The 14,890-nt window shown below is 36.0% G+C and overlaps 1 protein-coding gene across 1 annotated transcript in view; it reads left to right on the top strand.

The window, feature by feature from the left end:
• The window catches only part of PREX2 (phosphatidylinositol-3,4,5-trisphosphate dependent Rac exchange factor 2), a 183,957-nt gene that overhangs the window by 102,791 nt on the left and 66,276 nt on the right, over positions 1–14,890 (top strand). The window contains exons 25-31 of the mRNA XM_026115194.2: positions 1,034–1,256; positions 1,578–1,785; positions 6,321–6,500; positions 9,444–9,538; positions 11,438–11,520; positions 11,862–11,952; positions 13,347–13,475. Of these exons, the coding sequence (XP_025970979.2) occupies positions 1,034–1,256; positions 1,578–1,785; positions 6,321–6,500; positions 9,444–9,538; positions 11,438–11,520; positions 11,862–11,952; positions 13,347–13,475 (1,009 nt within the window). The remainder of the gene's footprint in view (positions 1–1,033; positions 1,257–1,577; positions 1,786–6,320; positions 6,501–9,443; positions 9,539–11,437; positions 11,521–11,861; positions 11,953–13,346; positions 13,476–14,890) is intronic.

Below are 14,890 nucleotides of genomic sequence, written 5' to 3'. Positions count from 1 at the left end.
TCATTTTTGCAGAAATTCTCCTTGTGACTGACAAGACTTTGTCATTTACTCTATTCACAGTAAATTCATCATTAGAGTTGCCAAAGATACAGTTCTGTGAAGTAACATTTCTCAGGACAGGGAGAAAATTATGCTTCTGGGACTGAACAAAGGACAAAACTTTAGCTGATTTGGAGGAAAGTTGTAAAAGCAAAATAACTGTACTTGTCCATTCAGTAAACATCTGGTGTACAGGGTGACAGACTCGTTTTCCAGTAAGAAGGCCTTATCTAATGAGTTTCATGATTTTAAAGTTGGTGTATTTTCTTACTGCCCTAATCTATCACAGGTCAGTCTTTGCCATTTTGGGTTGACATCATCTTATTAAAACCTAAATAATTCTATGCCTGTTCAGGGGTGTGCACAAAAATTCAGGTGCTATAAGGAAGGCTACGTGGCCAAGCACTGGGCTAGAATTAGACCATAGAAGTAAAAAGAAATAAAAATGCCTTCATAATTGCTGAGAAGATGTATGGGAGAGAGGTGGCGGACTGTCACAGTCTGCAAAATATGGTGTTTGCAGTTTTTATGCTGTAATCTCTTATCATCTTCATCCTCTCAGTGTATGAAATTCATAATTCATAGCTTCCAATTCTGTCTTTATTATAGCCTCAGGCAAAGGTTTCAGAAATTTTTGTTTCAAGTGAATGTCTATTCACTTGAAAATATCTATGTACAGCACCGGATCATAGAGAATTTCTAGACTTCCTCCTCAGGAAAAGTGTAATATTTTATTATGTTCAAAGGAAAATTAATTCACTCCCCTTATTATAGAGCTATTTACATTTGCAAAATGTATAATTCATTTAAAAAAATCCAAAAAATCTAAAATGGGAAATATTTTTTCTTTATAGAGAAAGATGGAAATTATGAAGTCAAATCTAGCTAGGATGCCTGAAGTATTTCAAACTTTTGTTTTCTAGTCAGCTGTCAAAGTTTTGTCAAGTAAGTGCTGATCTGTTGATCAAAAATTTGTTTTCCTTCTAACTTCTAGTTTTCAAGAGTATTAAAAAACAGAGCTTGGCCTACCTTCAAACAAGCTAAGTCAAAGATTTCACCACTTCACAGCAGTGATTTCTGTCCAACCAATTGCCATATCAATGTGATGGAGGTCTCTTACCCTAAAACCTCAACTTCGCTCGGTAGTGCCTTTGGTGTTCAGTTAGACAGCAGAAAAAATTCTTCATATGAAAAAGAAAATAAAAACACTGATCAAGGTAAGTGAGGTGAGCTTGAAAGAAGAAACACTTCCACTGCTTCTGATACACAGTCTTAAAATGTAACTGTCCCAAATATTAAAACTAAGGATGACACATTTTCAATATTTAGGTTTACATTAAAACATAATGAAGGATAGTCATAACTTCACATTCTTTCCTTGAATAACTTGTCTTTGATAAGCAAAATAATATGCAAAGTTACATAGTTACATAATGTTTTAAGCAAGAAAATATTTCAACTTCTAGTAGTTATTTTACTCATTTCAAAATTTATGTTCAAAAAAGATACTGATGTAACCTTGTTTGGGTTATTCCCAGGTAAACTGAATCCTATGATTTATGTTCAGCATACCATTACCACCATGGCTGCCCCCTCAGGACAGTCTCTTGGCCAGCAAGAGGGCCATGGTCTGAGGTACCTTTTAAAAGAAGAAGATTTAGAAACACAGGATGTCTATCAGAAATTGTTACTCAAATTGCAGGCTGCACTGAAAGAGGTGGAAACGTGTGTCTGTCAGATAGATGAGTAAGTAAATGTTATTACCATTTGGACGTTCTGTTTTTTCCGTTAAAGAAACTGATAAATGTGGATATCCTTTCTGTGTAGGTAGTATGGGATCAATGTTGACTTCAGACAGAACTGCAATAAAGTGAAAAATTTAAGTGTAGATAATATTAAACTTTTTTGTTTTCTTTTTTTCAGTGCCTCTGTTTTTTTTCCACTTAAGTTTGTAGCTTTTCTGTAGAATGTGGAAATTCTAATAATTTTGAGGTGAGAGGAGTATGAGACCTACATGTCATCTAAGATTTCTCTAGGAAAGGAAACAAAGGGCAGAGGTACAAAAAATAGCTTTTATTTAACTCATCTAGTATTGCTGAATAGTCCTGGAGGTGAATTTGTAGGCAAGGCCTTTTCTCCTTAGAAAGATTATTAATTTATTAGACCTTTTTTGAAAACAGATTGACTTTAATGAAGGATGCTAGGTCTAGGGAGAGATACTCTTGACTGATTAGGCCTGAATGAGGGAAATCCAGAGTCACATCACAGTTCGACTTAATTTCAGACAGGGATTTAAAAGCTACTTTTTGAGTTGTGAGGTAAGTGTGCTGATTGCTAGGCTATTAGCTTTCTTGGAATAAAGATGAAGAAGGATAATAGGTCTTTCAGTTTTGAAGGATCCTATATGTCATGCAAATGTCAGAAGTGATTCTTTTAAAAAATATCAATAACAGAAATGTTTGAGTTTAAAAGTCAATCTTTGCTGAAATCCAGTTTTGGAAAGTGATATGTATCATTGCTTCTCCGTTTATTTTGAAGTCTGTACAAAGATTTGGCCATTTATATTTATTTCTGAACACTGAATTTTTTTTCTGGCATTTTAATAGTAATATAAGTAATGTATTAAAAAACTGTAATAGTATTATTGTAAGATTTTAAAGAAGTATGGCCTGAAATTTTTAAAAGAAAGCGTTGCTTTCTGTGCCTTTTTTCAAGTAGTTCTGCTAATTCATCATGCTAAGGATGAAGTCAATTGATCAAATTTAATATATTTTCAGTGCTTGGTTATGCTAAAGAAATGATTTTCTATGAAGTCTGTATTGTCAATTCTCTTGAAGCCAGTAAGTTACATGTAGAAATTCAGACAATATTTCAGGAATTTTCAGTTATGAGTCTGTCACTCCTTTTGTTTTTACATCCTTGAGTTAGTGATGTAAAAGCACAGGAGCTTCTGAGCCTTTCTTTCATGTACCTGGAAATATACTATCTCTAGGAATATGTTCATTTTGTGAGTCACACAATTGTGAAAGTAAACATAAGGGAGGCTGGGTTAACTTTTTATTCCTTCATAAAGTTCTTAGACACTGACCTGGCAGCAGAGCTTGCACAAGGTGCACAGATTTATTTAGCAAAATTCACCTTTTACTATTCTAAGACTCAGACATTTCGTGCTTTATTCCTCACAGACCTTGAGTGGAGTACCAGTGTATAATTATTGTGGAGGGAGGCAGTTCTATACAGGAAGCAGGACACCTGAGGGATCTACTTAAAAGAGCTGAACAGAAAAGAGGGAAGCCAGGACGATCTGGGTGTGAGCAGTTAAGCAGTACATGGTGTACTATATTAGAACACAGTTACAGCTGTTAATTAACTCTTGAGAGAAGTGTTAGCACTACAAAGGGGAAAAAAAGACAATACAAGAATAATCAAATAACTGTGCTTTATTCAGAAACATTTATATGAAGTCAGTGCTGGTCTTTCTCTACGCCCAACATCTAGGGGCAGTGTTATCTACCCAACCTCTCCTATCTGTTATTGGGAGAAAAAGAAGTGAAGAACAACTGTGTTTTACCTGAAGAACAGATCCGTAGGGCTTGTGGAATGTGGGATGGGGATGTGTAAGAGAGGGTTGTGTAATCCTAGCATTATCTTCATAATAAGTTTCATCATGGCTCCTTGATGAGATTGGGTTGAAAAAGTACTGATGAAGAGAGAGAGATGCAAAAATCCCCTTGCTACAGGCTCGCATCACAGTACTTCCTTAATGTCATTATTGAGAAAGATGTCAACCACTGATGCTAGGTGTTAAACAGAAATAAGTGCTTCTTCAAGTTGTTTTCTATATGGTGACTTTTTGTTGTATTCTTGGTTGACGTGCAGCCAAAATGTGTTCTCAGGATCGTAGGTGTTTTTTGGAAAGATGTCTGTTGGGGGCATACAAGAGGCTTGAACATCTTCTGAGTCTGCCTGGAGTAAGGGCAGGGCAACTCACTTACTGCATGTTCTTTTGTTACTGCCTGTGGTTATCCATTATTAATGTCTTGAAGGACCATAGTGGGTTTTGTTTGTTTCTGATACTTTTCAAAAATTGTGTTGATTAGGGTTGCACACAAGATTAGTTCCACATGGCAAATATTTTTTTGGCTAAGCTTTAAATTTGTCATTTTAATGGACATTGAGGAAAATTTGGTTTGGGGTGGACCCATTTCTAAGAAGATATGGTGTGCAAATGCTTTGTTAAAAAATAATTTTTTAAAAAATTAAAGTTAAAAAAAAAAGCATGTTTACTGTGGTATTTTGAGACCACTTTTGTGCTCATGTGCTTTAGAGTCCCTGAATCAGGTTTCTAAGGCACTTCACTGACCTCAGGAACAAGCAGCTCCAGAACTGTTATCCAGAGTTCTAGCTTTGGTTCATAATAGTTGAGAAAAAAAAGATCTTCCTTGGAAAAAGAGCCTACCTGCAGGGAGAAAGTGAAAAGCTCCTTTATGAAAAGATCCAGCTACCTTCATCAGTGTTCCACTGAGATCTTGGCAGCACTGACTAAACAGTTGCTTAAAAGAACAGGATATAATAGTCTGTCTGTATCTTGATGAATAATTAGTCAGAGGAAGATGATTTCAGCAGCTGAAATTGAAATTCATTACATTTGTTGTGTGTTTCTTATTCTTGATTATTTGCTTACAACAACAAAATCCATGAGAAATACCAGAATGGATCAGACCAAAGCCCACTTCTCTTGCCCAAATCACCATCCAAAACAGGATGATAGCAGGAATACATGAAAAAGGAAAAGTATAAATTAATCCTTGTCCTTATCTCCTCTTATCTTCCAGCAAGCAGCACTGTAAGGATGTCTTGAAATGGACTGTTGTATTTAAAAGCACTGTTAGAATGATCTGCCATGAATTTTTACTGATCTCCTTTAGAGCTCCATTCTATATATTAGTAATCAGAAAATTCTGTTGGTAATCAGTTTTACAAGTGTAAGGTCTACGTTTTCATAGCACACTTGTTTTAGGACATGTTCAAGAACATGTCTGATTGAGCAGGTAGATCAAACCTGAACGCTTAAAATCAGAAGTCCCCGCCATGGATAATATAACATCATTAACATGTATTGTGAGAAATAAGAGTAAAGGAAGGAATTCTGAATGCCATCTTTTCATAAAATTAAGGGCAGCATCTCTATTTACAAAAATTACACATCTCCAGAAATTCCTCTTCACAAGTAAGAATCAAGTGCAACAAAACGATTTAACGTATGTTTGAGCTCTGCTATGTATTTGGTCTGAAGTAAAGTATTTGCAAACCCTGACCATTCTGACAGCTCCTATGTTAGAAAAACCCTACTACTGTGTCTAGGTACTTAAAGAGTTTAATTCAGGGTCTCCTGATTTCAGTGAAAAATGGCAATTTAGAAAGCACTTTTTGAATGACAAATCTACCTTTCAAATCCAAATACTAATTTGAAAACTTCATTGTACTGGAGAGTTTGAGTAATAGGAATTGAAGTAACATTGTACGTATTAGTTCAAAAGTAAATTAGAATATCTCATTCTCAGTATGAATTAATTGCTCTAGAATATGAATCTTTTGCATCCAATCTGTGCGTGTTCCAAAACCAACAGTTTTTACTGTTCTCTGTTTCTTGATGGGATGTCACTTTTGTGCTCTCCACAGAAGCTTGTAGATTAATTATCAGTTTTACTGGTGAGAGTGGCTAGACATTTTGAATATTAGGAAATACACAGTTGCAGTTATGATGTTTCTTAAAATGCCTTAGTAAGTTTGTGATGCAGGCTGGTATATTTCACACAGTAGCAATTAAGAAAATGCGAGTTTTTCACAGAAAAATAGTTTCTGTGGTTTATTTTCTTGATTTGTACAGAAAGGTACAAGGTTCATGCTTAACCATATTCACATTGATGTAAAAATGTGACCCCAAGTGTTCAAACATGTCCTACATTTCTTCGCTAAGAAGAATCATTGCCTTAATACCAGATTGAGTATGTAGTAATGCTAGTGAGTTTTACTGATTAAAGCATGATTCAATAATCTGTTACATTTTTAACAGCAGAATATGTCCTTTTTCCCTTTGTTTCAAATACATATGGACTGAATTAAGATGTTCTCTTCACGTATTGCAGAATAATAATAACAACAAAGAAACATTACATTATTTTGTTGGAGGATATTGATTAAAAATATTATCCTGTTGGTAGTTCACTTTTGAAAAACATGTATTTTTTGCCCCCTCTCCCCCTTTTTTTATCTCATAGCCTTCTTTCTTCAATAACATATTCTCCCAAATCAGAACGTAAAACGCCTGAGCCTTTAATACCAGCAGACAGTGATAATGACAAGGGAGAAAGGAATGGAAAGAAGGTCTGTTTCAGCGTGACAGGTGATGAACAGGAAGATTCAGGTCATGACACCATCAGCAACAGGGATTCTTACAGGTAAGTCTACTAATAATATTTTCATTTGTCAAATGAATCAAGCCTGTGGAGTTTTAGACCTTCAAGTGGCCATGAGGCATATCAAAATATTTTTATTCTAATATCTCTAGCAAAGGAATAGCTAGCATCAAGATGTGTTACGAGATGTATAGAATAAACTTTCCCTTTTACTTATGCTTACAGATTACTTATTAAATCTCAGTTGCCTTAACTTTTATAGGCTATCTCAGCCAGAGCCGTAAAGCTTTCCGTTAGGTTATCCGTGAGTCTTATATAAAACAGAGAAATGGTTTATTTTAGGATGCTCCCCCAAAAGAAACCAAATATCTGCCATGGAAAGTCAGATGCCAAACCACCACTCTTGCTGGTTTAAGAAAAAAATAATCTGAACCTCAACATATATTCCCTGTCTTCTTCCATGCTTAAAACGGTAGCATCATTGCATCTATAGAATTTATAATGCATTGCTTTTACTGTGAATTAAAATACAAAGAATTTTTAAAAGGAAGGAATAATTATAGCAAACATAAAGATCATTCTTCTGTTGCTTAGAAAGAAGAATTGATTAAGTACACTTGATACAAAATCTAAATTAAAATTTTAACTGCAAGTAAAATAAGGGTTCATTATTCATTATTATGGTGCGTTATTATGCTCAGGAAGTAAATCCCAATAGGGTCATAGCTCTTCTACAGAACCCTGTGTTGCTGAAATTTCTTTCATGAGATAATATTTGATTACTGCAGCATGGTAAATAGGAATTCTTTGTCAGAGGTAAGAACAGAAATATATGTACAAATTTGAACAGAAATAAATGTAGAGGTGATTTCCACACATTAATTCCATCTCATTGCAAGCAAGGTGAACACGAGCAAAGTGCAGTTCCAGCTGACGGGCATTTAGGAGTTTCTGCATGTCCATGATGTGTCAAACCACCTGTGCAGGCATTGCTCCTGTGCTTGCAAAATTTGGGAATTTGTGAAGTTCCCAGTTGGTACAGTATTTGTATATGGAGAAAGAAGACACAATTCTAGGATGTGATTGACCTTTTGTTTAAAACATCCCTTTGTTCTGTTTCCACTTTGTAGTCCATTTCCTTTGTAGTCTACTCTGCCTGTTTAGGAATAATAAAATTTAGGATTTGTGTGCAGAAAACTGATAAAATCTGTGAGTTTAGGACACCTGCTAGAGTGAGATTGGATTTTTTTTCTTAATTTTGTTTAAATAATTACTTCAGGCAATACTTAAAATCAACAGATCCCAATATACCATTAGGGATATTATTGGAACGATTAGGTTAATTTTAATTGTTAGAATGCTCTCATTTTGTGTTGTACAGTCTCGTTCCAAACCTTCCAATACAACAGCATAAAACCAGACAATGATATAGCTATGTAGTTACGTCTGAGCTGTTTCTCATTTTCCTGTGTTTTATTTTCTCATGCTTTGCACAATCCAGTTTTGAGTGACTTTCATCTTCCCTTTAGAGACTTTCATAAGCAAATAGAATTAGAAAACATTTCTTAATGTTTCTTAATATCCAGCCAGAATAATACTCCTTGGGACTGTTCACCCTCTGTTAGGAACGTACTGTTACTGATGTCTTTTCACCCGTTTAATGGGTACGATCATAATTATATCATCTTGCTGGTGATAAAACATTTTCCCTGTTCACTTATATAGTTGGCTGCGGGTCCAAAAAGTATACCTTATCCACAAAGTGTAACTCAGTATGCGAAAAAAATCACTTCTATTTTTACAGAAAGAAAGAGACAACTAGGAGGTCTCTTGGGTACATATATACCTGCAGCATTATATATAAAAGATAAAGATGTGTGTTTTGGTGTATAGATATATACGCTATGTTACATATGGTTCATAAAAACAGAACCAGACCACTGCATATAAATGCGTTAGGTGCATTTTTAGACATTATCTTATAGTCACTTGGGTTTTTAAGACTCCCTCTGCTGGTTAATTGCTTTAATGTGCAAAGCTTCTTGCACGAAAACCGAATGATCTTCATGAAGTGGCTAAATCACTCACTGTTGAAGACTCTGAATTTAAATTTATTGTGATAGGATTTTAGTACAAAAGGATACGTTTTGCTCTGTTTATGCTGTAGAAGTAGTTATGCTGTCCATCTATTTTCTGTACAGAATAATCTATTTTTGAGAGAAAAAGATGAGGTGAATGAGTGCAATATCTATAGCAGCAAAAATAGAAATATTCATACCCTAAGATTAGCTAGTCCTCGCCTGTTCTTTTCTCCATACACATTTTAAACCCCAAGTCTCCTTACTAGACCAATGTAGGTGAAATTTTGTATGTGTGAAAATTTGCAGTGAAGAAGTCACAGATGTGAATATCTACGCATCTCTCACACAGTGAACAGTTGGAAGAGATGGGATCATAAGCTGTATTTTGGCTGGCAGGGAAAAATAGTTTGGGGGGGTATTTTTTTGCTACCGAAATGGATCAACTTTCTTCTAAACTTAGTATGAACTCTAGTTAGCAAGTCATAAACCAGAAGACTTTGTGATTTGTATTAGGAGTATGTGTATTAGGAAGACTAGGAGTACAGAATTCAAATGTGGTGTTATTAAAACATTTGAGGCCATAACTTCAAAAACTGCCATGTGTCTAAGAAAAGTTGGTTGTTTTGCCCTGAAATGTATATCTTCAGTCTGTGAGTACTTGTTCACATACAAAGTGAAGGGAAACAATTGAATCATCTATTTTGGGAGTCTGGCCCTCTGAGTCAAACCAGGACTGCAAATTATATGATAGGCTAAATTTAGTTGCCGATAAAGAATTATAAGGACCATCTCATCATTAAAGTAAAAAGGGGGAATAGCAAAGAATTTCCAAAGCTTTGATATAAAACCTATGTTAAAAAGCGTGAATTTATGTCTCGTTTTGTTTTTGTTTTTTTTTTTCAAGTGACTGCAATAGCAACAGGAACTCCATTGCCTCATTCACCAGCATTTGTAGCAGTCAGTGCAGTTCATACTTTCACAGTGATGAAATGGATTCAGGTATGTTTAGAGAAGTCAGCTATGAATCTGTCATCAGCTCCTTTTATTCAGTTTTATTCTTTTCATTTGCCCAGCAGTTTTGCTGTTTTTGTTTTAAAAGTGCCTTCTCCCTGGTAATAAAAGTGTATCATTTTGTTTCTGCTTAGCTAGTGCTGCATTTAAGAGTCCTTCTATGAAAGAGAGCCAACATTCCAGAATGCCTGTAAATAGGCTGAATTAGTTAGAGCTCTTGGAGAAGGGCTGTTTTTAACCAGTTTCATGCCTTGGCCTTGAGAATGCATTATATGGCACAGAGTAAGGAGCATTTTAGGTAAGTATGGAATGCTCTCCCAGACAGCACCAGGACCCAAAATGCAGGATACATTTGTGTATATTTGTAGGAAGGAATGTGAGACTGCATGGAAGCACTTTCTTGTTTATGCCATGACAAATTGAATTTAAATAAATGCAGCTGCGAATAGAAATGAGATGGGATTTAACTGCATGGGGTACAAGGTCATGTACTCGGGGACTAATAATAAAAATATTTGTTCTAAGCTGAGAGTTTATCATTTGGGAATGACTTAGGAAAAGAAAGAACTGGGCATATTTGTTGTATATGAGCTACCACTGAGACAGCCTTAGAGAAGGAAAATTTTATCCCTGGTTGTATCAGGAGAGGTATTTTCAACTGAGATAGTAAAATATTAATGACATTATATAAGACAACTGAGAAACCATGTGAATTATGCAATTCTAGTCAGTCTAGTCTTGAAAATTCTATTTTCAAGAAATGATGCATGTGGAGTGGAGCAGATAGGAGAATGGTGAAGGAGATGAAGAACCATTAATAGATGAGGAGACTTAGGGCCTTTATCGTCAACCTGGAATACAAATGAGATGGCATGTCCTTGTGCAGCATCATGCTGACATACCAGCTGAGGTGTCTACAACAATATATCTGTGCTAGCCAAGCCCAGATACAGCATTTAAGTTAATAAATACTGCCATTCAGTTAAACTCCCACTCTCCTGATGGCCTAATTTTCTTCTAGTTCCAAAGCTGACCTGGTTAACTCCAGATCGGGACTCTTCTGCACTGTGCTCCATCTGTTAAAATAAAAAGCCTGAGAAGGGTTATTACTGCTGCCTGTAAGGACATCTGAGGGAGCTAAAAAAACACGGAGAGAAAAGCGCTATTTAAGTGTCTCACTGACATAAGAATAATGAGTCCAGACTGATGCCAAATATATTTGGATTAAAAATTATCAAGTGGCTGCTTGCTGTCTATCACTGCAATAGCAAAGTGGAAGAAAAGTTTTAAGCTCAAATTTGGTCAGCTTGTGAAAGAGTTCAGGTGACGTGGTTGTCTGAGAGAGCAAGCGAATGAAGTCAGTGACGTAAGAGAGTCCCTTTTCTTTCGTATGAAATGGTTCTCTGTACGCTACTTACAGCTTCATATCAGATACAGCATTTGGATACTGTGTTTTTGTTAAAGTACTGAAACATCAGAACCCTTTCATCTGTAAGAGTATTAAGATTGTGGAGTCTTTAACTTTAAACTTTTGAACTATTAAAAAGTTATGGTGAACGGTTACAGATTTAGACTGCTTAGCTATTTAGTCTGGTGGTTAGGATGTTCTCCAGCACAAAAGAATCCTGCGTTGTTTCTCTACAAATTGTTTTTGTATTTTATCCAGTGACTCTTTAATGCAAAATACATAGGGAGAACAGTTGCATGCCATAGGATTCTGGATAGTTCTTTACCAGTCCTGTTTTTCTGTGCCTACAGCCATAGCGGATTTAATCCATGAAAGCCTATGCATCAGTGTTTGTGCACAGCAGATTATCCAAGCTGTAAAGATTCTGGAAAATAAACTGAAACTTCTAAACAATTTTTAATTTTAAAAATATTTTTCAGGTGATGAGCTTCCCATAAGTGTTCGAATCTCTCATGATAAACAGGACAAGCTCCATAGCTGTTTGGAGCATCTATTTGGTCAAGTATGAGATTATTTTTCTTGGATTTAATACTAATGTCCATGTTTGAGCCAAGATATCTATAGCAAATACTTCTTTTTCTTTTTACTTTTGCTTTCCACTGTTTCCTTGGATGGTATGTATTTACTCCTTGTCCTTCTGTTCTCTGTAAATGGTTCAAAACTACTGATTTAAACAGGCCCTTAGATTTAGTCTAACATTCTCTAGTCTTGAGTTTTAACTATAGCCATTAGATAAGAAGGAATCCAAAGCTGCTTTTTCACTAGTCTGTATTTCTTAGCGAAAGAATTTCTAATCATTGCTGTAAAAAGAACACTGTGCTCACAGAACTTTGATCCCAACAGGTAGATTCAATTGTCAGTCTTCTGAAAGGACCAGCCGTGGTGAGGGCCTTTGAACAGACTAAATACTTTACACCAGGTCGAGGCCTGCAAGGTAACATTTAAACCTATCTGTCAGAATCAATGGTGGCTCACAGGGAGAAAGGGCTTATCGATATGGCTGTATACTCTTTGAGCTGGGTGGTAAAGAACTGATTTTGACCATTGTCACATTCTGCAATAATTGCTCTTTGAAATTTTTGTTAAGTAGATCTTAGTAATTTTAGTTGAAAATGTTTTTCTTACACATTCATTGCACGATGTATTATTGACTGTTAAAAAAAAAATTCTACATGTAATTTCAGATATTCTGCTAACACTTCGCTAGTTGCTTAAGTCAGAATGTGTATTACCAGGGACTTATTTATACAGAAGATTGTGATGAAAAATGACAGGGACTTCTTCTAGTGAACCGAGTTAAAAAAATAAAAACTCAATGGGAGAATAAATGTTGTATGGTTAATATGTATAATTGTACAGTGGGTTTAGTGGACCCTGCATATGCCTTTTGGCAAAGAAAAATAATGAAGATCTGCCCTCTGGCCATCTATAAGCTTTTGTAAATAGGCAAAATCCTATTGAAGCAAATAGAGCATAATTATTCTGCACCAATTATCTTGCTTACAAAGTCTCATGTACTTCCCCCTCAGTGAGTTCATGTGGAAGTCAGCATAGCCTCCTCTCCCCGCCCCCCCACCCCGCCTTTTTCTATTTTGGGGCCAAGATAATGGGAGTGAATAGAGAGCACCAATGTTTCTCATTGTTTCAGACTGAGTACCTGGCAGTCTCCTACTGCAAAATGTATCCTTGTAGTGAATGCTCAATTAGACACAAGATACAGACAAGCCAGATATTTTATTCGCAGTCTTCACTGTCTTCATGAACAAGGAACACTTTCCATGATTTGAGGGATAGACTAGGTTGAAAAGCAGTAAGCAATTTTGTATTAAGATTAAGATTAATTTTCTGAGTATTTTGTTGAAGCATATTCTCTACTGCAAGTTGGACTTGCACATTAATTGACCTGTCCCTGTCTAAACTGTGTTTTCTTTAAATAATTCTGTAGTGAATTAAATTATATAAAAAGCTTATAGGTAGCAACCATCAAGATGATACAATTTCAGAAGATCACCAATTTCTTTAGGAAGGATTAATTTTTCCTACATTTGCCTTTAGCAGGTCTAGGTTCCCTCTTACTAAGTGGAGACAGGCACCTTCTACCTTATGTACTAGTTCAGAAAGAATCGTGTTTGGGAATGCTGCTGTCTCTCTCCTTTGCCTAAGTAGGGAGCTTAGATGACTACATTAGACCTGTCACCCTCATTTTAAGACAAGTAGAGTCAGAGAAGATGACACTTCCGTGGTGTGTGAAAACATTTAGGAAGAAATAATGTCTTACTTTGGCTTTCTCACAGGGTTTAAATAGAAAGTTTTTTTGTCTTTGCTTAGAGTTTCAGCAGGAAATGGAACCGAAACTTAGCTGTCCAAAGAGGCTACGACTCCACATTAAGCAAGACCCTTGGAACCTTCCCAGCAGTGTCCGAAGTCTTGCCCAGAATATCAGAAAATTTGTGGAAGGTTAGTAAGGAGAACATGACCATAAGTAAACACTTAGTTTATGACAGAGAGCTAGGGGAAGGGAAGGTGAAGAATACAACAGCTTTGTGTTGCTGGTAAGTGAGGTTTGCAAAACACCGTGCAGTCTATGGGAAATACCTGAATTTGAGAACATCTTTGTTGTCTTAGTAACAAGGTTACTGGCGCATATCTCAGCTATCTAATGTTCACCTTATTGACTTCAAATGGAGAAGAGAAAATTGTCTCTTCTGACAAGTGACAACAGAGGAGGAGCTAGAATCATACACTGTGCTGGGTTAATTCAGTTGCTGCTGAAGTCCAGGGGACTTGACTGATCTGTCACAAAACTTCATGAGATTGGTGCATCAAAATGAGGCTTTCTTTGAAATTAGACTCCCTTTCTTCCTACTGTCTTACGTTGAAAGAGGAAGACTAGGATTTTTTGCTTTCATCTTTTGCTTTCTTCATTGGTTTGGGATCATTACCTGTCTCCTTCTTCTGCGATGAAGTCAACCCACTTCCACTCTTTTCACTCACTCACTCCATCACAGCTGATCCCATGACTCCTCCATCTACTCTGCCTCCCTCCCACCACCACCTAAGAGTGACCCAGTACTCTCCTCTTCTTCACTGCTGGGTGACAATGTAAGTTGATGTTTTCTACCCTGTTCCCCGGCTTTATAAGAAAGTAAACAGGATTTCCTCCCAGAAAATCTTACCTGTAGCTTGTGCCTTGTTTCTTATGCTGTTTGATAGAGAAACAGAAATAATGAGCAAAACGATTTTTATAAAACTGCTCAGTACTGCAGTATGAGTCTTTGTGTGGGAAAAAAAAAGTTGTGTCAATAGTAGTTTTAAGTGATTTGTGTGTATGTTTACCTTCTTTCATTTTCTTGGCTAATTTCCATGATGTTCCATAAAGAAACTGCTAAATTTCAGATCACTGGAAAAGAACTTTGTGATAAGTTTTATTAAGATAAAACTCCAAGAACTCACCAGCCAAAACAAACAAACTCCTCCCTCTGTGACTTTTGGTATTTCTCATTTCAGATACAATCATATTTTCAGACCCTGAGTTAGAAAATTATAATAACAAACACAAAAATATCTCTTATTTTTGGAGTGGATCACAGTGGGTAGACTCTCCAGATCTAGGAATACTTATTTTAGTTTAATGGTGGTTGTCACTGAGTGAAAAACAAAAATTTTGGGATCCTTTTTTCTAAAGATCTAACTCTGGCCTAAACCTATATATTATAGGTTTCCAGTATATTCAAGTATTAATCATCATGTCTTTGGCAGTTAGGAAAGAATGAAAATGTGGCTCTTTAGCAGTCCTTTACACTGCTTTAATAACCTTCTGAAGCTTAACAATCCATTTTTGCATACCTTGTGTGCCATAAATAGCATTAATA

Source organism: Dromaius novaehollandiae, chromosome 2 (genome assembly GCF_036370855.1).
Source record: "Dromaius novaehollandiae isolate bDroNov1 chromosome 2, bDroNov1.hap1, whole genome shotgun sequence".
In the NCBI taxonomy this organism is placed as follows: domain Eukaryota; kingdom Metazoa; phylum Chordata; class Aves; order Casuariiformes; family Dromaiidae; genus Dromaius; species Dromaius novaehollandiae.
The sequence above is the reverse complement of the archived record's forward strand: the minus strand, read 5'-3'. Positions and strand labels throughout refer to the sequence as shown.